The sequence below is a fragment of the Tympanuchus pallidicinctus genome, unplaced genomic scaffold, assembly GCF_026119805.1.
Source record: "Tympanuchus pallidicinctus isolate F22 unplaced genomic scaffold, pur_lepc_1.0 scaffold8, whole genome shotgun sequence".
In the NCBI taxonomy this organism is placed as follows: domain Eukaryota; kingdom Metazoa; phylum Chordata; class Aves; order Galliformes; family Phasianidae; genus Tympanuchus; species Tympanuchus pallidicinctus.
The window spans coordinates 19,581,728-19,608,516 of record NW_026294802.1 but is presented as its reverse complement, the minus strand read 5'-3'; the positions used below and the strand labels follow the sequence as shown (position 1 = coordinate 19,608,516).

General features: G+C 42.5%; 1 protein-coding gene across 3 annotated transcripts; it reads left to right on the top strand.

Annotated features, from left to right (window-relative positions):
• The first annotated feature begins 119 nt into the window (after nt 1-119).
• Nucleotides 120-22,719, top strand: NUDT4 (nudix hydrolase 4). Of its 3 annotated transcripts, none has more exons than XM_052668016.1 (5): nt 120-353; nt 11,716-11,826; nt 17,923-17,967; nt 18,504-18,591; nt 19,262-22,719. In XM_052668016.1, exons 1-5 carry the CDS (start codon nt 255-257, stop codon nt 19,462-19,464), a joined length of 546 nt encoding a protein of 181 aa, XP_052523976.1. In that variant the 5' UTR covers nt 120-254; the 3' UTR covers nt 19,465-22,719. The 3 variants fall into 3 exon arrangements, with proteins under 3 accessions (XP_052523976.1, XP_052523977.1, XP_052523979.1); XM_052668017.1 differs by having other exon boundaries at nt 125-353; nt 18,507-18,591; XM_052668019.1 differs by lacking the exon at nt 120-353 and adding an exon at nt 9,397-10,879.
• The last annotated feature ends 4,070 nt before the right edge of the window (nt 22,720-26,789 follow it).

The window sequence follows — 26,789 nt, the reverse complement described above, 5'->3', positions numbered from 1 at the left end:
GCGGCCGCCGCGGCGCTCGGGCGCGGGGCGGCGGCGGCTCTCGGCCGGGCCGGAGCGAGGGGAGCGGGGCCTCCATGGCGCGGCGCTGCCGCTGGGGCGGTCGCAGCGGTGCGGCGCGGCTGTGACGGGCGGCCGAGGGCCGGCCTTTCTCCCGCCCCGGCGCCTAGCGGGGCCCTCGGCGGCGGAGAGCGGCGTCCCGGGGCGGTCGGAGAGGAGCCGTGGCGGCCGGGGGCTGCCGGCGGGTCACCGCCTCTATGATGAAATTTAAGCCGAACCAGACGCGGACGTACGACCGGGAGGGCTACAAGAAGCGGGCGGCGTGCCTCTGCTTCCGCAGCGAGCGGGAGGACGAGGTGAGCCCGGCACGTGGGGCAGGGGGGCGGGAGCCGAGACCCGGGCAGAGCGGGGCAGTGTGAGCCGGGCGGGGCTCCGCGGCTCTTTGTCTCGGCGCGGGGGGCACCGCCACGAACGGCCGTCCCCGCGCCCGGAGGAGGCGGCGGCGGCGGTGTCGGCGCGGGGCGGGCGCGGCTCTCGCCCACCATCTTGGGGCTGTGGGGCGCGGGCCCACGTGCGCGGGGCGGCGGCGCCTCCTTTGTGCGCGCCGGGCCCCGGGCGGCGCCCCGCGTAATGGCGGCCCGATGCGGGACGGGACCGCGGGCTGCGGGCATGGCGCCCGACCGTGGGGTTCCGTGGGGCGGGGGGCGCGGCCCTACCCGGGGGGGGGGAATGATCTTAACGCTGTCCCGCCTCGCGGTCGGCTTCTGCGGGTTTTAATCGTTATTTTTCGGTCGTCGGAGGCAGCGCGGTGCGGTGTTGCGGCAGAATCGGGAGGTGGCAACAGCCCTGCCCTATATCCCAGCCAAGGTCAACGGCACCGGCCGTTATCTGCGAACTTCGCTGATGGATGCGTTGCACAATGCGTCTCCGTACTGTCTGGAAGCACACCCTGTCCTGGCTTTCGTTCTTTTCTTTTTTAATGCCTTGAAATACGCCGGTTACGGCTTGCGTTTGTTCTCCTTTCCCCGTGGGCTGGGAGGAGCGCTCGCCCCGTGCCTCCTGTCAGTGAGGCACGTGTGTTGCGGGGCCCTCAGCGCCCGGCGGGGAGAGGCCGCACCTCCCAGCGCTGAGCAGTGCCTCCGGGAATCAGCCCGAGTGGCGTTCTGCTTCGTGTTATCCCGTGTGTGCTGTCGGTGCAGCCTCAGGAGCGATCTGAGCGGGCTTTGCTGGGTGTTCTAATAGAGAAGAGTGCTCGGCAGAGATCTTGCCAGCTCCTGCTGTGCTCGTAAGAATGGCACTGCTGAGCACAGAGGTGCTGCGGGTGGAGCACCTGTACAGCTGTCGCAGGCTGGGCTTGGCACTGCCGAGCAGATGTGTTGCAGGATGGGGTAAGGTGGGTTCAGGGCATACATCAAACGTGTGGTAACAGCTTTGCCTTGTGATGTGTTGCTTCCTGAAAAGCAGAGGTCATGTGCTAACCTGGGTCAGATGTTTCCCTAGTGCCAGTTCTACCACCTCACTGCAGAGCCTGTGCCTCAGTGTATTGTGGCTGCTGTTTGTATCACCAGCTGTGTGCCTCAGCTGGATGAGTGAGATATGCTTGTGATGTTCCTGAACACTGTTCTCTAAATACACTTCAGTGTAAGTCTGCTTGAAATGCTACATCTTCTGTGCTTCCTTTTCCATTCTCTGGAAATGGTGCCACCAGTTTTCACCTGACCTGACTCTCCAGGCCACTCCAGGTAGGGGAGCTTATGCTCCAGAGGAGCCACAAAGGCAGTGGTACCTGGGATCTGCTGCTGTCTTCTCATACAAACCAAAGAATTATCCTTCATTTTTGCCTTGACTCTGTGTGGCTGCTTCATGTCCAGTTATGTCTGTTCTTCACCTACTTTTATTTCTCCTTTCTAGTACTATGATTTGGTTCTTCAGTAGACAGCAGCTGTTCCCTAACAATGTTTTGATGGACTTTGAAGTCTTAGAACCACCTCTTCTAACACCTTTTTTTCCATTATTCCATTTTTTTCATCTACTTTAGTTTGATACCACTATTTCTTGAATGTAGACTACAGGGTTGTTTTGAATGGAATCCCACTGCTTTGTGCAGATGGCTACTAATACCTGTCTCCATACCACAGAGGAAAAATACGATAGATCCTGTCTTTATCATAACTGCAGAACTTTTGTGTACTCATCCCTTGATTAGAAGTGATATCAAATACTCAGGTTGCCTTCTACTTGTTATATTTCTGCTGGAGCAGAAAGTTATTCCTGCATACTGGATTCACAACAGATTCTTCTTAAACAATTGCGATTTTAATGGTGTAACTTCAGATTATCAACAGGGGCACTTTGCTGATTCATGGATGCTTAAAGTAGCAGGCTTAAAATTTTCAGTAATAGATTTTTCATGGTTGTCCTCAATGAAGGCATCTACTGCATAAAACAATATATGTCATCAGTCTTGCTGCAAAGTCTGCTCATGGCTTTTTGATGTGTTCCTTATCTATTCTGACCTTGTTGTGCTGTCTTTGTAGTCTTACTGAAGCCCATGTTACAGCTGTTATGGGTAACAAAGGAGCATAATAGTTGAAAAAAGTCTGGTAACAAAGAATGATAAACATATAAATAAATTGAAGGGGAAATGCATTACTTTCCTCTTTCTTCATTCAAAACATAGGTGAGTTCTAGGGTAGCTGTGAGGTGAGGGTGAGTCTGGTGAACCTTGCAAACAGCTGGGAGCAGTCACTGAGCTCCTGCTGTCTGCTGCAGCACTGTCCGTTAGAGCTACCAACAGTCCTTGCTGCCAGGTTTGAGAAAAGTCACTTTTATTTGGTGTTAGGGGTTGGAAATGGGGCTGTAACCTATCAAATGCTGCTTCTTTGTCTGTAGAGCTGGCATTGCAGAATGAAGTATGTGCTTGCAGGGTAGCTGATGTGTGTCCAAATAGCTGCACCACTGCAAAAATCCTCCATTCTTGCATCATCTTTCAAAGGACCCTGTGTGTGTGTCAGTTTGCTGGCATTGCCAGCTTATCTTAGATTTTTGTAAACATCATGCTGTGATATTGCTTGTTTAAAAAAAAAAAAACAACACCCTGGAAACCTAAATAGCCAAGAAATGTTGTCAGTTGCTTTGGAGATCTTGAAGTGTTTTAAAAGACCGTCTCTTAGATTACTGTCTTTAAAGTGAAGCCTGTTTTGGTTACTTCGGTGCCATCATTTGGGCTGAGCACGATAGCTGGATATCAGATTAGGCACTGAGTCCTTCTGCCATTTGTAATCAAAATGAAACAGTAATTGAAGGCACTGTGCAATTTGAATTAAAAAAAAATGCTGGAAATGAAGCAGGAGAAATCCCATGAAAAATGAAACAAGACTTTGAAGGTGAGAAATGTGGGGGCTGTGCATGGCATCTTTGCGCAGCAAGAAGCTGGTAGGTGTATGCTTAAGGCTGATTGGTATTCAGCGGGCTGGGATGGGCTGGCAGTTTGTCTGTGAAGAAATGCAAGTCTCTTGTGTGTGGCTTAGATATGGATGGTGCCTTCAGGATGAGCAGCAGGTGAGTCTCTTGCAGTGCCACAAGGGCTGGTGACTTCCCAAGTTGGAATTGCCTCTTTGTTGAATGCTGGCTTTGCACAAAGTGCTGCTACTGGCTTAGGGTTGGGCCAGAGGATAGGTGAGGAAATGCTCATCTCTTAGAGTGGAGAACGAGACCAGGATGGCAAGTAGTAAATGCATTTTCCTAATCACTTAAAGAACCAGAATGAGTTAATTTTTATTCTATCAACTGCATGTTATAGAAATAAACGAGCATTTATTTTTAAATACTTTGCATGTAAAACTTGAGTGTGTTCTAATTATTTTTGGCATCTGCAAGCAGTGATTTACATAATTAAATATAATACTGAAATCTCTAATTCAGTGATCAGCTGGCAGTTATTAGTGTCAGATCTAAAAAGTAGCTTCGTATGTATTGTTAGCAAAAATTGAAGACAAAAGGCCAGTTCTCAGTTTTCTTGTTTTGCTGGTCATTATTGTATAAGAGATGAAAATAGATGGGAATGGTTTCCTTGCACTTCTGAGACAGTATTGTCACATATGGGAAATGTAGATTTACTTACTTTTGTACTGTAGCAGGGGATGTACTTATTAATTATTGCCTTGCAACTTCATTTGAAAACACTTGGGTTCTGATATTGTATAACCTTATTGGTCCAATTCATAGACTTTTATTTCTTTGGCTGTAGAACATCAAGATTTAAGAAACTGGCATTGAATTTGCCTTGGTCCTTGTGATAGCTGTCTTGTCACTTAAATAGTGCTCTTCAAGTGTTTAAAACTATAGCGCAGTGCTCTTCAGTTTTCTGAAACCATAGTGTACATCCCCTTTGCCTTAACATTGAGATCCATCCATCCTGTTGAACTGCAGCTTGCCAACAGTGGAAGCCTGAAAGCTGTGCAAAGCTCTGGGAGTTGAGCTGCCAGCCATGGGAGGAAGCTCCTGTCTTCCCACGTGCCTCCTTAGATGTTGAAACCAGTCAGCCACGAGCTGTTTCTTAAGAGAAAACCTTGAGTAAGGTTTTCAGTACTCATGGTATTACTTGCCCGCACCAGAATGAATGTGCTTAACAAGTGGATGGGTTGAGGGAAGAAGGAAACAAAGCTGTACCTGCCAGACACAAGTGGAACAAAGCCTAGTTTGTGTTGCCATGTTTAAAAGTTGAATTTCTGAATTAATAACAGTTGTTTAGACACTCAAGAAACTATCTTCTTTAGCTTACTTGCAGCATCCAAGGTTTACTTTGAGGATTTACACTGCTGGCTAAACTTGGTTAGTTCTGTGGTGTGCAAATTTCAATGATGCCATTCTCTACAAAATAATAGAGTGGCAGGCATCTTCAGAAACTTCATGCGTACCTATGTGTGTGTCCATAAAGATGTTATATACACATACATCTCTTGATGGGATTTTCAGCAATATTTTCAGTATTTTTTATAGATTTGAGTTTGGTGATGACACAAATGATGATATGTATTTTTTGTCTCATTGTAGAATGCTCTCAAAGTTTATTTTAATGAGGAGTGACATTCTCCATTTATTCCAGCTTAAAAAAAGATGTTGGCTTTGGCCAGGCACTGACTTCATGGAACGCTACAACCTGATCTAGTGCTAAAGCACTTCACTGGAACTGCTCCTATGAATTAAATATTTTGAAATAAATTTTGTCTCAAAGATGTATGGTTTTGTATTTGTATGGGAGGGGCAGTTCAAAGTATCTTAAATATGACAAAGGCTGAAAGCTAACTGGTACATGTTGAGAAGTAACCTTGTCATGTCTTAACCTACAGCTGAGTGGGTTCTCAAAGGCTTGGAGCTCCTGCTTCTTGAAAATTGCTTGGAAGCTGATCCCTTGGTCAGATGGATTATGTTGCTGAGTAACCAGGAAAGCTGAGTTCAGCTGCTCCAGATTAGGCCAGAGTTTCAAGTTACAAAGCAGTGGGCAGCAAGATGAAGTCTGGCTATTCTACCACTTCCGGGTGACATGTCGTCCTTGGTCTGCATTGACAGTAGAAGAGGGGACGGCTGTCTGTAAAAGGGTTTGGGAGCTGACTGAGCCTGAGAAGTGAAATTAACTTCCATAGGCGTTTTGGGGTGGTTTCCTGGATTGTTTGCAGGGCTTTCTGTGGCCAGGAATATTTCTTTGTTACTCAGCTGGGTGCAAGATATACCCCTTTATGGGACCTAAGTCCTGTCAGATGTGCTTTGCAGAAACATAGTAAAGCTCAGGAGGAGATGCAGAGTTACAGGTGACACCAGTGCTTGTTGACGTGAGGAAATGTGTAACTGCTAAAGTGCTGCAGTGGCACGGGGCTGCCGTGCCTGATATGAGCACTTTAGGCTAAGAACAGAACAAAGTACTTGAAATAGTTGGAGGAAAGGACTTCTGATCAGTATAACAAGAAGTTGCTTAAATATGTGAATTTCATGTAAGGGATAATTTGTGGAATAATGGAATTTGAATTGTGAGTTAAGGCAAAACCTTTCCTGAAAAAGGCTGATCTCCCTATTGCCATATACCTTAAAATTGTATGATCTCAAACATCACTTACAGAAATGACTTTGAAGTATTGTAAAATGTATGCGTATATTATTTATTCATTGTTCATCTTTTGAATGCCAGTGAAGTTGCACTGACTGATACCTTAATATTGCGTCAGTGCTTTGATCAGTGATCCATGCATAACGTTAGGAGTGTCATTTCAGACTTCAATGTTGTATGGGCAAAACACAGTTTTCTAGGTTGCTTTCAAGATGCTATGCTCAAGTTCCCCATCCCTTAGGTAAATACACTGCTAGTTATTATGCCATTTTTTGCTTCTCTGCCACTTTATTCATTTCAACTAAATCTTTTTAAACCAGACATAATGGAGCACGCTGCTTTTTAGTTTTATGGAAAGTAATTCATTAGAGGTATTCGAATTTCAGTTGATCTGAAATGGGGTAGCTGGAGACATGTGTTCCTGCCCCAGTTTGTGTTGACCTTTGTATGATTGCATAGCCGTCGGCTTCCTGAACTCAGTGCCCCAGGGAAAGGGGGAAGAACAAAGTCTGACAAGTGTTTTTTCCACTACTATATAATAATTTGGGGAATGATTGCAGTAAAGATGAGAATTACAAGCAGGCAGTCTATGGAGAATGCTGTCAGGAAGGCAAAAGTATATCACTTACTAAATGTTATCTGCTATCTGTAGCAGGTTGCAAAGGTCCGCTGCGTTTTTTGAACTTTCTGGAGTCCAGAGTGAGATATTCTGGGGTAAGGATACTATGGCAGCCTACCATAAGGATACCATAGCCTCAGAAGAACTGAGAAACTATTTCAGAGCTACTGAAACGAGGCAAGGATTCTTCAAATAATTAAAAAGTATCAGATGAAGGAAGTCTCTAGCTATAATACCAGGTTGAAATGTGCTCTCTAGCTTGAAATGTGTACTTTCTACGTGCAGGGAGAATCCTGTAAGTATGATACAAGTGTCTATTTTAATGTTCGATAGCATATGTAAGAGATGCTTTTCCTTGCTTCTCAGTAACATTCTTGTGTTGGAGCACTCAAATTCACTCCCTCATACCTCTGAGGAAGCTCTTGAGTGAAAAAACAAGTGGAGGTCAGGTTTCTGGGGGAAAATAGTCAAATATTTCCTGTTTGTTTCTACCCCGAGCATCTGGTAATGGCCACATTTAAATAGATGATAGGGTTTGGCTGACCCTTATGGCTGTATTTGGCTTCAGTCACCTTTGACTCTTCCAAGTAATTGCAGCTGGCAGAATGGCCCCATAGCCTGGACTTTTCCATGATGCATATGCTAGGTTAGATTATATTAATTTCTAACAAAGTGAGTCCTGATGTTTTCTTACAATAGAACTGGAAACTTTTCCTTCAAAAATGTATTTCCAGCAGTTCTGAGAACATAACCTACTCTCTTTCGTCTAAGAGCATTTTGAAATTGTTATGTACCTGAGAGATACCTCTTGTCCTTCCAGTTTTTCCCTCTACTTGATCAATTTAAAACCTCTGCAGTTTTTTGAGTGTACTCAGCTTCATGATCTGTGTTCCTTTTCCATGTGTCTGCCTTATCCTTACCTCATCCATGCTATCCATGGGTTGTGGCTGTGAGCCCAAGCTGTGTGCTTTGGGCTGGTGCTGCACATGCTCAGTGTGTGTTTGGAGTCAAGGGATTGACTCGTTTTTTCCCTCCTGAAAGTTGTTCCTTTTAAACTGTCAGTTCTATTGCATATAGAGTGAATAAAGGGCTAGCATAGCTGTTTCTGTCAGGCAATTGAAATACAAGTTGGACATACAGGTTTGGTGTGAGTAATGGGAGAAAATGGGGTGTGCAGTGAGGAAGAGAAGAACGGACGTGGTTAGACTGGAAGGAAAGAGCCTACAAAGACATGGCAGCTTCTCTGGAACCCTTTCATCTGCAAGTATGTTTCTTGTTTTTTCTTTCTTGCAACAAATCCAAAAAATGTGCATCTTCTGGTCTGTTTATACTATCTTCTGCCACTTCCTCTTCCATCACTTCAAGTCATCGGAAATTGTGCTTTGAAGTCAAGGAATCCAGCTGTGATAGCTTGCTTGTTATGTCTAGAAACCTTCAGCTTTACCCTTGGTTCATTGTTTTTACTGTTAGCTATTTTTAATCCAATTACTTCTGTAAGTTATAATGCTCCACAGTCAAAGAAGACACAAAGCCGTGGTACTTAGTAAAAATGTAAGGAGAAATAGCTTGGGGTTGTCATCTGTATTACTCTGGGCAGTTGGCTGTTTTAATCTTATGGAATATACATGGCTCCTAACTTCCACATGTTTCTTCAGACTCAAGGACATTAAGCAGGCCAAAACTTTGTCATCTTCTGGAAACTTGCAATTGTTTATCTGGAAGTTTAACATTTATAGTGGGCAAGTCCCACGATGCCACATGCTCTGTAGTTACCTTTGGTTTTTTGGTTAACCATCTCTTGGTTAAGCATACTGATAGCTGCTTATTACCAGTAGGCTGGCAAGCAGTTTCTCTTCCTTGCAATGCGCAAAGGTCATTGCTATTCCTGGACTTGAAAACAAGGTAAAAACTTAAGTTAGTAAGACCTAGTGGAAGAACCCTTCGTTTTTCTTCTCTTCATTGAATTTTGCAGCTCTGCTGTCTGACTTGGCAGATAAAAAACAATAGTTTTACCTTAGTCTTTGGTATAAGGTAACCCTAATGGTATAACCAGGCAAGCAGATCAGATGCCATTGCTCTTTTAAAGAAGAGAAACAATCGTCTAATAAAGCTTTGAGAGACATGAGAGAGGCTGTGATTGCTGGCAAGTAATATGATAAAAAGTAATCTCGATCCTTTGAGATACAGGAGCCTTCCTTTGTATTCAGAGATACAGGATGCAGATTTCTCTGCATAGGAAGTGCTTGGTAGTACATACAAGGTAAAATTTGGTGTTCACAGGCTAAGGAAAAATAAGGGTGTGTTAGATTGTGCAGTCCTTATTTTCAGCAGAGTATTGCTGTCTGCCTGAAGATTATCCTACTCAAGAGGCAGGATGTTCAGGTGACCTGGATCTGTTCCCCTGTTTTGCACCTCTTACGTTGAAGGAAAATTAATTGATGGTTCTTTGTTGCCAGTCTTGCACCTTTTCTGCCAAGTGAGTGCATTTTGAAGCAGCTTTCTGGTGCATTCGTTAAGTGATCTGTGTAGTCCTTCCAGTACTGCGGAGTCTGTCTTTGACCAGTTACAGGTTGAAATACCTGAAAATTAAACCCTATATGGAATCAAAAACCAACCAGGCTAGTAAGTGCAGGAGGTATGGAGTGCTTTTTAGCCTTACCATTCAATCTTAAAATTGGTAGTAAGCAACTCTCAATGTGTAGAAACTCACTACCACAGAGTATGTTGTTGCTAGCGTCCCCCAGGGTGGGTGTTTCTGGTGGGAAGGAGAAGTTGTGTGTTTCAAAGTCTCAGGGATGTAATTCAGTGTGGTCCCTTAGATTAAGATCATAAAAGCAGTGGGATAACAGGAAGTGCAGAAGCAATGGTGGAAAGGTTAGTAGGGAGTTGGGAATTTGCCAAAATGTACTCTTAGGCAGTTGCACTTCTGAGTATATGTACAGCTCTGAAGCCTATCAAGTAGAGTGGTGTATTTAATGTTATTAGATGCTAGATGCATTTGCTTCTGCTTTTTTAAAAGGGTAATTTAAAGTGAATAGGTATACAAACCCAGCCCAACAGACTATTGATTGGGTTAGCAGTAGTCAACAACTACATATAAAGGCATAAAACATTCCTGGCTTTATGCTGTGCTGCCAGGATAAGCAACCCGATTTATCCCTTAATAGTAATTAAGAATTTTATGTCTAGCTTAAACTAAACGAGTGCTGATTAAAACCATTCTATTGAGCAGGGAATGATTTAATATGAGATGATCACCCTTTTGTTCATCACAGTTGCTTTCACATGACTGCAGTGAGCGTGAGTTTGATGAGCAGAAAATAACATGTAGTGCTTGTATGCATCCCATAGATGTATACAAACTCAACGTTTACAGTTGGGCTTTAAGCAATGTCACCATCCTCTTTGTAGTGATATAAGCGTTCCACCTATGTGTTTGAGAACCTGCTTACAGCTACAGGCAACAGAGCTGTGTACCTGTTAGTATCACAGGATACAAGTCAACAAAGACCTGATCAAGATCGAGATCAATGTTCCTTTAGCTGATTGTTACTAGATAAGGTAAACAAGTAAAATATTTGAGTTGACTGAAAATCCAGGCATATAAATCAGGTATTAAGAATGACTTTTGTACTAAATGATGGTCTCTGTTGTATTCCTGATTTAGCATAGAAAGAAATGAACTGGTACAGTAGAGAATCCTGAAGAGCTGAACAGCTCTTGCAATTAATATTACAGTCAGCAGATATTTGTCACAGGGCTTACCTTGGTATGCTTCAATGTGTACCTAAGATGGTCATAATTACACTGTCCAGTTTCTGTAGGTGAACCTACACTGTATTTCTTGAGTGCTGAAGGGACACAGTGTAGCTGTCATGCATATTACTGTTGCACTCGTGACAGAACTGTTGTTCCTTTTAATTAATTGAACAGGAGGTGAATTCAGAGGCAGAGGCAGTTAGTGGGGGCAGAACTGTCCTTTGGGTCATTTGCCAGCAGGCAACAGGTAAACGTTTCAACGAAGGTTCTTGTTGCAAATCTTGTCACAGGTTTTCAAGACCCAAGTATTGGTCTGGTCCCAAGTATTGATCCTTGAACACCTGTCCTATAACTTCAGTGTGGTGCCAAAGTGTTGCCTGGAACGTGCAGTGTTCATCTAGGTACACTGATGATGATGGAGCATGTCTTAGAAGCAGTGCTATTCATTTTTGTGTAGTCTTGAATCAAGATATCACTTTTGTATTTCTCTACTGTAGATTAATCTAGAAGCAAAGCATCCTCACCCTTAGTATGTTGTGCAGGTACCTGAACATGCTGTCAACTCTGAGCAGTGGTTAGTAAATTGGTATGTATCAATGGTGCAACCAGCTGGCACACAAATATACATTTTAATGTCACTTAGAATCTGCTAACAAACTTAGGAGTCATTTAAAATTCAGTATGTTCCAGTTTTTCCTCTTAGAGAAGTGTTAGAAATTGAACAAGAGCCAATGAAGTGCTCTTTAAGTTAGTTATGCAATATTGAAAGCTTACCGTGTTAATATCACACTTCTGTTAATGAAAATAAGCTTGTTTAAGGCTAAAAATTGTAGATATTTTGAGAAGGCCAATTCTTTAGCCAAAATATCCCATTTCATACAAATTAATTTATATATGATGATGATCTCTTGATTTTTACCTCTTGCTTAGTGATCTTAGGGGTTGGTATTTAGATGTTTTGCTGTATGTCTTCATTCTTATGCACATTACATCCAAGCATCTGAAAAAAGCGTGTCTATGAAACAACTGTGTCTTGACTTTGTATCAAAAAAGCTGATGTTAATGTTTTTTATTGTGGTTTTAAGTGCTTCTTACAACTCCTGGTTACTTCTTATGTTTCGTTTTTGAGGTCTATAATCCATATGCCCAAGTGAATAAGTGTGCTATGGAAAAAGTAGATGGTACCAAGATTCCTGAGTTGAAAGCTATATTTAACAGTCATTTGCATTATTTGTAGGTGCTGTTAGTAAGCAGTAGCCGATACCCAGATCAGTGGATTGTTCCAGGTGGAGGAATGGAACCAGAAGAGGAACCTGGAGGAGCAGCTGTCAGAGAAGTGTATGAAGAGGTAACAAAAAAATTCCAACTACTTCATTGCAAAATGGCTGAGGTAGGAAAGGAAAAGGATCTCCGGAGGTCACCTCCAATCCTTGCTCAAGCAGAGCCACCTAGAGCCTGTTGTCCAGGATCATGTCCAGATGGCTCTTAAATATCTCTGAGGAGAGGGGTTTGTGCAGTCTCACTGGGCAACCTGTTGCATTGTACAGGAAGTACAAGGTTTTGCAGAGAGCTGGAGTGTGCTAGAAAGAGAATGAAGTACAGAATATCCAATGTTGAACAGCTTTGTAATCCCAGTATGACAGAGCACATTAATGTTGTTGCTAATTGTCAACGTGCATAACGTGTTTTTTCAGTGCTTTTCTCTTTTTCTGAGTAGCTGTGCTACCTGGTGCTTTAGCTTGCGTGCCCTTAAGACTCTTAGCTTTGTTGTGGAGGCATGGGGACTTGATGTAAATGTAGTTTGCCTGAAATTTCCTTGCCTTTTGGTGTCAGAATGAATTCTATTTGCTCTAATTTGTTGACTCTTTTCCCATCTTATGCGGGGAACAGACTAATTTGATATTCAGTTCTCTTTAGCAACCCTCATGCAGCAGGATTTAAACATAAATAAGCCTTGTTGATTGAAGATTATTCCAGATTTTCTTGCTGTATTCAGTTTTGTTGTAGGGGCCAGTTTTGAGCAGCCCAAGATGAATTCAGACAAGCGCTCCTGTATTTATAAAAGTGAAGGAGGCTGCTTCAAAGCAGTCAAGCCCCACTTGAAGGGGGCAAAGATCCAGGCTCCTCTGCAGGAGAGGCAGTAGAAGAGCCTCTAGGGAAAATCGTGATATCTTGTTATCTCATAGAAGTTGTCTGGGGGCTTGACCAGAAATACCAGCGGTTAGGCTTCTGTGTGCAGACAGTGCTAGGCGTAGAGCTGTCAGGTTAATGCCATAGCAAAGTAGTGTAGTGGTGAGTTGTGACACAGAGGCTGATACTCAGTTTTCTGCTACGCGAGCTTCTGCTCTGAGAATATTTTTGAGGAGTACTTCAGTACTTCTGCAGTGCTGCCTCAAAAGAGGTGTGAAGTTTAGGAGAGTGAGGCTGGGATAGCAAAGGAGTAGGGGTGAAATATGGCCGAGGCCCAGCCAGGCTGCACACAGTGCCCAGACATGGAAAACTTTGTGGCTGCTTCATACAGAGAGTAAAAATCTGACTGCTCCTGATTTTGTGTCCTTCTGGAATTGCTTTCAGATCAGCAGGGGAAAAAAAAAAAATGGAGCAAATAGTTAAAAAAAAAAAAAAAAAAAAAAAAAAAAGCTGTCTCTGTTCTATGAAGTGATCCCTCCATAGCGGAGTTTTGTCCTTGCCCCTTCTTTGTCAGAGCAAAGACTTTCCTATACATCACTCGGTACAACAACTTGAAAGGAGGTTGTGGTGGGGGTTGTCCTCTTCTCCCAAATAACTGACAGGACAAGAGGGTATGGCCTCAAGTTGCACCAGTGGAGGTTCAGGTTGGATATTAGGAAGAATTTCTTCTCAGAAGTAGTGGTTGGGCACTGGCACAGGCTGCCCAGGGAGGTGGTGGAGTCACCATCCCTGAAGGTATTCAAGAACTGTGTGGATGTGGCACTGTGGGGACATGGTCAGTGGGCATGGTGGGGATGGGCTGATGGTTGGGCTGGGTGATCACAGAGATCTTTTGCAATCTTATGATTCCATGGTGGTGGTCCTGGTCAGGAATTGTATCACTCTTAAATGATTGTTCTGTGGGTTCTTCACTGTGTATTCTTGTCCTAGTAGAAAAAGTGGAATGGATAGTGAGCCGTATAAAAATGAAGTTCCAATCTGCTAGGCAAATCCACAGGGGAAAAAAAGCCAGGATACTGTGTGTAGAATGCTGAGCACATCTGCAATGTACAGATTCAAGTGTGAATTTAAAAAAAAAAAATAAAGTTCCTGATAAAATTTGACTTATCCTCATCTGAAATACTCCTGCAGTCAAAATGCTCAGCAGGACCCTTCATGATAGAAAAGCTGTGTGTTGTAAGTGACTGAAAAAATGACAGTATCATCTGTGTTCATACACCACAAAAGTAACTTTCTGAAGCTAAAGCTCCTGAGAGGTGCTGCTGTGGGCATCTTGCTCACAGGCAAATGAGCTTTTATTCATTCTTATGACAGTGGCTACACTTTTTTTTAATGTTATTCCAGAGTAAGGTATGACCTGGTAGCCATATTTGGCTCTTTGCTGTGCTTTTAAGTACATCAAGGTTTTTCATAAGCCAGGGGCTTCAGTGAGCAAAAATTACTTGGCGATGCTTGTTCAACAGCTTGAGAATTTTCAGCATTTTGTAGAATCATTGAATGGTTTGGGTTGGAAGGACCATTAAGATCTCTAGTTCCAACCCCTTGCTATAGGCAGGAACACCTTCTATCAGATCAGGTTGCTCAAAGCCCCATCCAGCCTGGCCTTGAATGCTTCAGGAAAGGGGCATCCACAGCATCTGTGGGCAGCCTGTTCCAGTGTCTCACCACCAGTCACAGTAAAGAGTTTCTTCCTAATATCTGGCCTAAGTCTACTCTCTTCCAGTTTAAAGACTACATGCCCTCATACGAGTCCTTCCCAGTTTTTCTGTAGGCTCCCTTCACATGCTGGATGGCCATTTGATAACGAACACTAAAAGTTCATGACCCAAACCAAAATACAATTAAGCTACAGGCTGAATCTTGTGTGCTGCTGTAAGACTGCAAGGTAAAGCACTGTTCTTAATGAACACTGTGGTTTTTCAGGGTTTTTACTTGAGCCATGGAAATTCACATTAACCACTTTAGAGATGCATGTCCTTTCTATTTTTACACTGAGGTCAATGTCACCTGGCAAGCTGGTTACAGTGCAGTGAAGTGAACTGTTAAGAGTTTTGTGAATGAATAAACTTCAAAGCAGGCACACTGTGGCACTCCTTTGAACCGTGTTCCTTTGGTATTGGGTCATGCACAAACTAACCGTCAGCATCCATTAATTTATTAAAGAGACACTGATAGCAGGTGTTGTAAGGATCATTCTTAATGGTAGGAGCAGTGTGTTCACAGCTCACAGCGTGTTCACCCCACTGGCTCTGTATATCCCTTGGTTTCCCACAAAAAGTGGTGTATTTAAAAACTCTTTGTTTTTAAAACCCAAAGGACAAATGCAGTCAGAGCTACGTGCACTGCAGTTCTTCCATAGTCAGACTGAGTCGTTCCTGTTGGGTTTGGTTTTTGTCTTTGAGTTCTGTTCATGCTAATGTTGCTTTTTTTTTTTTCCTCCAGTAAATAAATTTTAGTATGAATTATTCTTCCTTTCTGATCCAGTATTGTGGTTAAATGGTATAAATTGAACTGTCATTTTGTGGGTTACAGTAGTTAGTCACTTGTCAATTCTTTAGATACAAACTTTTACAAACCTGAAATAGAATATCAGAATGAAGTTACAGTGCCAAGCAGCCCCATAAGGGTACTACACCTTGCTTAAATGCAGAGCTGCTTTGTTACTCAAGTTGGAGCTTAGTCTTTAATCGGGTGACATGATGGCTGGAAATGGGAAGGGCTTGCACATGCAGTGTTCAAAGGGAAATCTGACACTGAAGGGGATGAGATGGTTGGCTGGCCTCTCAAAAGGAAGGAGTACCCTCCCACTGCCTTTTCTTCTGTCACACACAAAAAAGAAAGACTCTTGCTCTGTTTCTGGTTAGTGTATTGAGGTGTCAGCCGAAATACATCCAGTTTCCCCCCTGACCTGTGGCAATACAGCTCTCTGAGAAGAGGAGGCTGATTCTGGATAATGTGCAGTGACCATAGAAGTGCCAGTAATGTTATCTAAGACCTCTCACAAGAAACAAAAGGATCTGCTCCAGCTAGTAGCTAATACTACATTGATTTATTTAAAAATAAAAAACCCTCTTAAATGGGATTGTACAGTGGTACAATGAAACCCTTTTAAGTTCTAAAAGTGTGCAAGAAAGAGCAGGAATAGCCTTGCACTGTGGCCATCCAAGTACCATCCAACAGATCCCACAGTTGAAATGACTCTTAAATGATGTGGATTTTAAGCGGTTTTCTATGTTAGTTTGAAACTTCCAGCAGGACTCTTGCTCCATCTACAGGAAATACAAGGCAAGCCTGATTGCACCTCTGATGCAGTGCAAGATTGGGATCTGCCAACAGTGAGTCCTCCAGGCCAGGAGGGTTATGGGATGAAGTAGTTTGTATTCTTCCCTGTGGCTCCACTTAATTACAGCATATCTAAAGTTCAGATGTGAGAAGTTACTGTGTAGTGCTCAGAGACTGACAACAGCTTGTCAGCTAAAAGAAATACACCTTAAGGTTTTCTCTTAAAGTGTCTCACTCAGCTGTTGGATTTTGTTGGATTATTAAACAGCTGTGTTTTAACAGCTCTGGGCTCATAATGGCCAAAGAAGACAAAATTGTTTACGCCCTGAAACTTATTGCATTGGGTTATGAGCTCAAAATTTGCAATGTGAGAACTTTATTGGACATTGCAGGAAAAAGCTGGACCTTTTCTAGTTCCTCTAGGTCTCAGTTCTGACAGATTTTGAAGGTACCATGTTAAGAACCTGGAGAAAACGTTTTGGTTAAGGAAAGCACTTGAGTTTTCAAGTAGTCTTCACCTAATGGCTCTTCTTAAATAGTGGCTGCTGTTTTCAGCTGAGGTGAGAGTATCTTGCTTTTAGAGGAAAAACCACAAGACTTCAGCCACTGCCTATACTTTAGAAGTAAAAGTTTTGAAAGCTGCTCCTGTCTGCAGAAATGATGCCCCATTTTGGAAGCACGTCTCTTTGCCTAGAGAGTGATTTGGAACGGGGGAGAGAAATCACATCTGGTGACGTCTGGTTGCACAAAAGCTTTCATTCTTTCATTCCGAATTACTCGAGTATCTGTTTAAACCACTGATTTGAGTGGAGGCAGAACAGAGAAGCTGTTAAAATCAAGCAGATTCCACGTGGCCGTAGTGAAATTGATGGCAAATTCAGACTGAATCTGGGGTACTAAGAAATGGGGAGAAATTGAACATGTGAAGAAAGCTCTAAGGTTGTATACAGCTGTGCACTAACTTCAGGTCTCGTTCTTGCTCTAGATGTGCAGAAGACTTGAGATGCAGAGAGCAGACTTTAATCAAAATTGCCTAATAAATAACATTAGCCATCTGCTTCCTTTAAAAAGAAAGACACAGAGCATTCACTTGCGAGATGCTGATTAGGCTTAGTGCTGAAGCCTGCCCAGTTGCCTGTCAGAGCTGCACACCAGAATGTAAATAAGATCCATATGGCCCTTTTACATAAAGGCATTGGTAACTTTGGTTAAAGCTGGAAACCAAGACTGAAGGCTAGAAAATGTCATCTTAGCACTAAGAAGCCCGGTTTTAAATATCAGTTACACAAGGAGGCAACATCTACATATGGCTTTATCTACCAGTAGGCTGTGCATGTTCATGTCTCAGAGGAACGCACTCGGATTTGTTTGGTATGAGTGGATGATCATAAATAACAGCTTGGAGGAAGCATTGTGTATTACTTCTGTGGAAACCAAGGCTGGAGCATCACAGGGATATAATGACTGCCTTCAATACACAAAAAAAAAACTGTGACAGGTGCATTCACTGTCCAAAGGGCTTATTTAAGATCTTGGAACAATACTGAAAGTAGAAGTTCGTAATGCTGTGGAGTTTGGGAATATAAATTTGGTTGTAAGGTTAAAGGCCCCAAACCATTTCCTGTGAAAATTGATTGTGCTCTAAGAGCCACGTGGTTACCTGTACTTCAGTTCATTGCTGAATTATGAGGACTTGGAGTCCTCAGTTTCTATCAGAAATAGTAATGGAATTCTAATGATTCTGTCTCTAGATTGACCCTTATCCTTGAATTTTTCTCTTGGCCTGTTTACTTTCATGCTTATTTTTTCATCATTGGTTGTAGGTGCAGCACTGTAATTAAAACCTATGTTAAATAATTGCTTAAATAATCCTAATAAGAAAGAGTAAATCATTTATCCTGATTGTTACAGTATTTTGACTTTTTAAACTATAAAGCACATGTTAATGCTTCTTTTCCTGCCTGTTTTGTAGGCTGGCGTAAAGGGAAAGCTAGGCAGACTGCTCGGGATATTTGAGGTGAGCTATTTCTTTCAATTTGCAAAGACAGCTTTTGTTTGGGCTTGGTTCCACTATTTGTTTTTTGTTGGTGTTGGGTTTGTTGGGGTTTTTTGTTTGTTTGTTTGTTTGTTTTGAGTTGATAACCTGCAGAAAGCAACTTCCACCTGACAGAGTCAGACTTGTTGTACTTGTCTGTAATGTAGCAGTGCAGCTTTAATTGCTGCTGGAAGACACAGGAGGCTGATGTTGTTCTTTAACTGCCACATGATGTGTGCAGGCTTGAGTAAGGAGAGGCTTAGAGCCTTTCTAGAAAGTGGAAGTGAAACTGCATGCACTGACAGTCTTCAAACCTGCCTATCTCTTTGAGTCCAGTAGAACAAATGCCAGGTTCCCATACGTGAGTACGTACTGTTATCAGTGAGAATAAGAGCCAGTTTTGCTGGCAAGTATTTCCTAGGGTAAGTAACTTTGAATGTTACAGTTGTGGAATGTCTGTGATGTGGGCAACTTTTTTTTTTTGCTGTGAATTAAAACCTCTGCTTCTGACATTCAAGCAGAACCAGGATCGGAAGCATAGGACGTACGTTTATGTTCTTACTGTCACAGAAATACTGGAAGACTGGGAGGATTCTGTAAATATAGGTAGGTAAATGCATTCTCTCCTCACATGCTCCACTTAAAATGTTGTAGTTAGCAAATAATTTCACTTTCTGAAACGATTCTTTGATGCTTTGCCCTTTTTCAGGTGATGGTGCTTTAAGTGATGCTAACATCCATATACTCACAACATTTCTATGTCACTGAGTGGCACACAGCTGTATCTTGAAAACTGTGCTCAGTTTGTTTAGGTAGAGCAGATATATTGCATGCCAGCTTCCCTGTAGAGCAACACTGATAGTCTGTTACTTCAGAGGATCGATACGGGGGTGGTTTTGCTGCTACTCAAGCTCAGTGTGCAGGGATCATGAAGGCAGTGCTGCTCCATTCCTGCTCGGCCCAGGAACCATCCACTGCTCTTCAGAGCACTGCCAGGGTTGACAGTGTAAGAGGGCAGTATTGAGTCACTTAAATACCAACCCCTTCCTGTAAGGCCTACATGAACAGTTCCGTGAGCTCCTGCCCACTGTCTGCTTTATTATGAACTGCTTCAGCAGGCTTAAGTGAATCTCTCGTGCTCATCCATTCTCTTCATGTCTTCTTAGTGTGCTGTCTGATGACTTGAACTTCCCGAAGTAACTGGGATGTGATTGATCAGATGGCAACCTGTGGTGCCGTTAAACATCTTTTTTCTTTGTGTATTGTACTCCTTCAGGAAGGAAAAGAGAATGGTTTAAAGTAGAAGACGCAATCAAGGTCCTTCAGTGCCACAAGCCTGTTCACGCAGAGTACTTGGAAAAACTGAAACTGAGCTGTTCCCCTACGAATGGAAACTCTGTGGTTCCCCCTCTCCCAGATAACAACTCCCTGTATGTCACTTCTGCACAGACTTCTGGGTTGCCCTCTACTGTGAGATAAACGTTTGGATGACCTTTTTATTCACGCCGTCGCAAGGGGAGACATCTTTGATTACACGCAGGCACCCGTATAACTGTCAGTTCTAAGTGAAATATGTGAAAGTGTCATCGTGTCGAGTTTATTTGAATGATTTTTCCTTTTTAACAATGTAAAATAGTATTTCAGCAAACCAAAGCCATATATGGATTTTTTTAAGATGCCTTAGTAGGCCATTTTTTAAGAGAGGAAACTTGAGTATATAAATTTCCATATCTGCTAAAATAAAGTATGCATCTAAGTGGTGTTTGGCTTATTTAAGACTTGTCAGTAGTTCTGCAAGAGTACTTGCTTAGAGAAAAGCGTGAGCAGCTTGTCTTATACTGAACTCTTATTGGGTATCTGCAGGTGAAGTGCTAAGAACTGAAGACTGCACTGTTTGGGGAGGTGGAGGCAGATATGTGAAGTGAAGCACACTGACCCATGTTGAGCTGTTGAGAGCTAAGGATACCAACACTAAGCACTGTTTGCCTCAGGCATCCAAAAAGTTGTCTTGTCCTATGCAACCTTCACATAACGTAGGACTAGAGCAGGGACAATAACTTCAGTTTTGCAGTTACCAAACCCATTTGCTATACTTGTGTTACTTGGTCAACCATCAGAAAATGTATGTGAAGGTTGTTGTGGTTCCCTCCCTCATCCTTTTTTTTTTTCCTTTCAGCATTTTGGTGCACATTTTGTTCATAGTGCAATTATAATGGCAGGATCCAAAGCCTGCTAACCTCCAGTGACAAGCATCTTATATCGTCTTCATGCAGTCTGTTATTTAAAAATGCTTGGAGGAAAATGGGACTTTAAGTGGTGTTCATTAGCAAGCACGTGCTCAAGTGTTGTGCCCAGTGGGAGTTGGTTGTGGTACTTTTGGGCTTTGGAGACAGGTAGGTTGATATGCTGGTGGAGGAATAATATTCCTTTGTCTTATTCAGAAGGCATGCTGAAAGCCCTGTATTAAAGTTAGCTCTTTAGTACTTGAGTTTTACTGTTTTAACATCAGTTGCTGTAGCATCTTGTAATAAGCAGCTGGCCTCGTGGTGAAACTCACCTGGAATAAATGAGGTACTGCTGACAGCTCCCCTCTGCTTTGTTGTTTTCTCCTCTTCTTCAGCCAAGATGAAACCTAAACCCACTGTAGGTCTTAATATGTTTCAACCATAGGATTACTCTTTCTGTGTATGTGTGTACGTGGCTTTCTTTTACAGGAACACAATCCAGTTCATATGAACACCTTAATTCTGAATTTCTTCTAGGATCTAAACCCAACTGTCCTCTCCAGCCAGTCAAAGCAGAGGCTGAGGTAAAGCATTACCCCACATGTGAAGTTTATTCTGGGTATAGCTCATTCTCTACACAGCATTTGAACCTTTGTAAATAGTCCAAATAGTAAATAGTGAGTGTAAAATGGAAAATAAATGTAATTTAAACCTTTTGTTACTCAATACACAAATGGTTAACTTCTACTTTTTTAACACAAATTGTGTAAAATGCTGCTATAAATTAAACTTTTTTGTGCTGTTACACTTTTTTAGGAAAAAAAAATGTTGCCACAAGTTACTCCTTAGAAAACCAACCTTGTGCCATATGTAAATGCAGGGGAACTAGGGAGACAGATGTTCTGATCTCTTAATGCTGCTCTCTTTGAAGAGGCATAAATACTACTGACAAGAGGTGTGAGCCACAAAGCTGAAGACTTGTGAAATGTTGGGTAGGGCTGTCCATCCCTGTATGTCCTATTCCAGATCACTTCCAGAATGGGAAAGAACACAACTGTTAGGTGTCTTAGCATAGAAGGTACTGCAGACAGCTGACCCTTGCCTTCAGTTACAAGGTGAAGGGCTGAACTTGGTGATTTCAAAAGCAAGGCACGCTAAGCTAAATAGCAAGGGGTGGAATTGAGCATTCTCTAATACGTTCAGTGTGTGTTAAAGCTGCGCCCCTGTTGTGTGAAAGTACCTCTGGCTCTGCAGTTACCTTCAAAAGGGTGACAGATTCAGCTTTTTGGGCACTTACCTTTTGCTCACTTTTTTTGTTCAGTAGTCATTTGAATACTTTAAATTGAGCAAACTTGTACAGGCTTTCTTGTAACAAGATTCTACAGAAGATGTGAGAGCTAAAACAAGAATCCAGAGTTCAAGTCCTTATTCCTAAGACTGCTTCTGTCTCAGTTTCCAGTTCTTGGAATGAAACCAATCCAAGCTTGTATGAGATTTAGTGGTAATGCATGATCTTATTTTGTAACTCTCAAATTATGTATTTGATAATAATGTAAAAATGTACAGTATTGCTGTTACTAACAAACTCAGAGTTGATTGCCTATAAATATTTTGGTTATTTTTTTTGGTCACACACATTTGAGCTGTTCAGCAATGCCAGATGGGTTTTGAAGCAGCATTCATTGTATAAACCTCTTCAGTCTCTGTGCTGCAGCCTTCAGAAGGAAACGCTGTGATGCTTAGTTTGACTTCCTCTCAGAGATGAATGTTCTGTGAATTGGACAAACCTGACTGCAGGTAAATTGAAAGCACTTCAGTTGTGCTGAAAGAAAACCATTTTAGTAAAGGAGCAGTGGTCTGGCTTCAGCTGTAATGAAATCTGACCCTAAGCTTAACAGAAAGGGTCTGTTTAAGAATCAGTTGGAAAGCTACAGGTGTTTTTCTAGTACCTGTCCATTAAAATGTGAAGCCTTCTTATTTTCTGCACATCTCTATTTAGATGGTCCAAATCTGCTGTATAGGGAATGGACGTGGGACTGCCCTCATGCCATGCATTCTGTAAGACACACCCAGATTTGGTTCTCCTGAGGAAAGAGAAGTGCTACTGTCAGAAAGCTGAGTTCATGCCACTGCTTCCTGCATTAAGTTCTGTCATTACAGTGGTAGCAAAGAGAAATTGCCTTAAAGTTTAAAAGCACACAGAAGAAATAGTGAAGGACTGCACAGAGGCTGCTGAAGTGGAATATCTTATTTTGGTGCTTACTGCACCCTGCGTTAACCTGTCAGTAGTCTGCTAACAATGTGCTGTGAAAAACAAAACAAGAGAAGGCAAACTCTTGGTTTACTTACCACCATGGTTTGTGAAGTGAAAACTGAGGGGGGGTGGGGGGTGCAAAATAAGTTGTAAACATTTTGACCTGCTTGCATGGATTTTCTTTAAAGATTGATGTAAGAATTTTGACTTTTTATATTTGAGAAATACCAAAATAAAATCTAAATTAGTCCTGTGGATGATGTGGTCATTCAATCTCAAATGCTGCATCCGCACTCCCCGTGCAAGACTTGCATCTCCTTTAAAATGCACAATGGGGGATTCATCTTTTTTTCATGCTTCAAAACAACAAAACTTGGAACTGCAGCAACAGCTGCCATGTCCCTGCCTGTGGCATGGAGAGGGGTGGAGCTGAGCCCTATCTCTGCCCTGTGCAGCTAGTTGAGGAGCAGAGGCCACTGAGACTGGTCCATGATCAGCTGCTCTCTACCTGATCCCCCATGCTCAACTGCCCTGCTTTCAGTGTCAGCTCTGGTTCCCATTAACTTTCCCTAGGTATCTGTTATGGTTCATTCTAGTGGACGGTATTAAGAAGCACAGATAGCACCTCATCCCTCTCACTGTAGCCTAGCCTCTGCTACAGCCACAAAGGCTTCCTACCAAGGTCTTTTTAGCTGCCATTCATCTGAATTCTGAAGATTTTGTGCCTGCATTCTGGGTATGCCCTGAGCAAAACTCACCTTTGAACATAGCGAATTACCAAACAACTGAAAGTACTACTAGGGTCAGTTCACTGTATCATGTTAAGATGAACCTGCCTTTGCTGCATGGAATGTAAGACTACAGCCACCCTTCATCCTCGGGGGAGTGTTCAAGCTGTTTCCACTGCCATCAGCTATATGCCCCAAGCTGTTCCTGCAGGCTTTGACAGGAAAGGTGCTGATATGTGGCAATGAACTCCATTATGGCAGATGTAATTATGAGCTATGCTAGTGCTGTAACATGGCTTAGCAACACTTAATAAACCTGCCAGTTATACTGGGCTGTAGTATCCAAATTGTGCAGTGTTACAGTAAAAGTCTTGGGCTAAAAAAGGCAGATACAGGCAGGCAAAGCTCTGAGCTTGTGCACCACAGCTTTCCTCCCCCTAGAAATGAGAAAAAAAACACAAACAATTACAAGTGACTGATGAGCGAAGTTAACGTTTCCTTATTTTAAGAGATGATGAGTACTGGCAAGTTGCACTGCACAGCGGTGGCAGCCTGCTGCAGTTAAATGAAGCTCAGTGTCTGTGTAATGAATAATCACTCTTCCTTTTATTTCAGTGTCATATTACATTACAGTCAAGACATGTTATTGACAAAACCTACCAGACATTTCACTTTAAATGTAACCCTCAAAAAAAAAACAAAAAACAAACAAAAAAAAAAAAGAAACAAAAGGAAAAAAAACCCCCACAGAATGTACATAAATCGAGATGTCACAATTCCGTATGCTACTAATGCATTAAGATGGTTCACAATATTCTCCATGTTGGAGATACACTTTCTCGAAAGCTACAGAAGCAACATTTCACCGGTTTTAAACTAAAGTCAGCTACCGCACAAACGCCAGATCCCAGTGATGAAACACTTCATACCCATGAAAGCACGCGGCCAAATGTTGAGACAACCACCGAACGTTTATGCAAAGACAAAAGCCTCCCAAAGCCTCCTTTCCCTCTTGAGCTAAAGGAAATTGCCACAGCCGTGTTCTGTATGCATGGTTTTAGAGTCCATTTGATAATCCGGGCTCAACAGAAGCAGTCGCTATGCAGAAACTGACCAGATGCAATGTCAGTGCTCTCACTGAGGATTCCAGGACACGACACATAGCACCAGTAATGGCAGAGGAAGCCCACTTATTGTACATTTGCTGTAAGTTTACCCAATAGCCACTAGAAATGGAGCTAGAACGAACACTCCCTAAGAGAGAGCAGCATTTGCTAACCAGCTGTAAAGGTACACGTGACAGAAGTAACCTCAAGTTCAGATAATGCCTGTAAATATACACACCTGCTAAGCTGAGGGGAAAAAGACAAAGCCCCATCTACCTGGCTTCAGAGAATCCCTGTTTGTTGCAGGGAGTTGGGCTAGGTGACCTTCAAGGGTCCCTTCCAACTCAAACCATTCTGCGATTCTACTTCAGTCTAAAACTCACATTCCTCAACACAACATAGAATAAAATTTCCAGGTTGACTTTATACACAGCTCTTAAATCAGGTTTATATTACATATATATATATACACGCATACATAAAATGCCAAATTTGGAAAGATTAAAACATACCTGAATAGATCCCACAACAAACAGGAATTTCGGTTTTTAGGAAGCCTGTTTACAGTTTCCTTTCATCACAACTATCACTTGAGAATATCCAAAACAGTTTTGAAATACAGTATCTCGCTTGTCCTTTTATACCATTAGATACACCACTACTACTGACTCACAAATTCAAACTGACAGTATGGACTTCTGTAATTCTCCAATTTGTTGAGATACTAAAAATAACAGTAAAAGAGAGAAAAAAATAAATAACCCAGACACATACCAGCTACTGTGTATTCAAACTGGTCTATAATGCACTTAATTTGGTTACTAACAAATGGGGGCAGAGGATTTCTATTTATATATTAACAATATTCCATCAAGAACTTACTCGCAGCTTTAATTACATTCTCATCTCAACAGCCAGGTTTAAGCCATGCACTTACAAACACCAACCGTCTGCCCGATGCCCTGGATTCAGCCCACCTAGTTTTAAGCCACATGCTGTGAAACACCACTTCAGAACCTGCTTCTCTGCCAAAGGAGGAGAAAGCCACATTCACAGGGGATGCTCAGGGCTCTGACCGCCCGGCAGCTCCGTGCTTCCTTACATCAGAGAGCTGAGGCAAGCCTTATCCAGTGGGGAGTGCCCATATCAAGCTTTAAGAGGTAGGTGAAGGTAATGCAGAGCCTACTGCACACACAGCTCACGCATTCTCAGCTGCCTGCCACAAAAGCTGCCCGTGTTAATAGCATATAGGGGACACACAGCAGCCGAAGCCAAGCACATGCTCATTTGTAACATGAAGGTAGGGTTAACAGCTCTTCCATTCTAAGAGCAACCTGTTACAAGCCCTGAATGCAACTTTGGCTTGTGTTCAACACAGAAACTACTTTTAAGGGGTTTTGTTTGTTTCGTATCATGAAGTTGAATTCTGAGCCAAGCTTCAGCACGCTTGGAGCACTCCAAGGGAGAAGACCAGTTACCAATCACTGAAAGCATTCTGTCTGGAAAAAAAGCAGTTTTAATAGATACTCTTAATCTCCCTTAGGAGCACAGTAAATAGACCACATTCTATAGAGATTTCAGCTGATACTAGAGTTAGGAGGTAAAAAGAGGAAGGAGAATAGCCTATATGATCATAATCCAAATTGCACAACAGCACTCCCCACTGCAACTGACTTCAGGTCAGCCTCACCAAAAGCTTTTACAACTGTATTTGGGAGGTTGCAGCTAACATGGGAAGAGAATAGAGATACAAGAAGTTATAGGAAGTAATAAGATGGGTTCCCAGAAAGGCTGCTGGATTCCCAGACACGACACACGCATCAAACACAAGGACAAGAAGGAAGCATCGCACCGAAATTCCCTTCCCTCCAAGTCAGAAGCATTGCTACTATTGACGCAGACTGGTTGTTTAAGCAAACAGCTTAATAAGGCATAAGGCCAGTAGATAAAACCAGTGGCAAGAGGTGCTAGCTAGACGTGGTTAGCAAACATGTTGATATATAAGCTAGCTGCAACTGTTTCTGTGCATTGTATGTCTCACGGTTACAGAGGACAGGAATTCGAGTTAGAAGAGTGTAACAACTGATGATAATCAAAGACAAGTTATGCAGATACTCACAATTACTGCTACCTTTGCTCTCAGCCTCCTACTTGATTACACTCCATCTCCGTGACAACGCATATCAACGCATTATCAAAATGATGATTATAATTGTAACAGATTTTTTTCCCTCTCCCCTCAAGTCACTCCAACTGTAACTTTGTATTAAATTGGACAGGTAAGGTCACCCACATAACACAAGCTAATGAAAAAAGTCAGCGTACAGAAGCAAAACATCTTGTAAATTCCACCTCTTTACTCTTTTAATCTGTCAGACTAGCAGACAAATTGTCAATTCTGGTTTCCATGTTTTTTTGTTTTTTCCTTTTAAATACGATTGTCACATTAGAGAAATGAAAACACAGCAAAATAAACTGTACAAAGGCAAAG

Coding starts and splice junctions, on each gene's coding strand:
- NUDT4 (XM_052668016.1), top strand. CDS start 255: ATGATGAAATTTAAGCCGAACCAGACGCGGACGTACGACCGGGAGGGC. Junction 354..11,715: donor GCAGCGAGCGGGAGGACGAG/GTGAGCCCGGCA, acceptor CATTATTTGTAG/GTGCTGTTAGTAAGCAGTAG. Junction 18,592..19,261: donor GGAGGATTCTGTAAATATAG/GTAGGTAAATGC, acceptor GTACTCCTTCAG/GAAGGAAAAGAGAATGGTTT.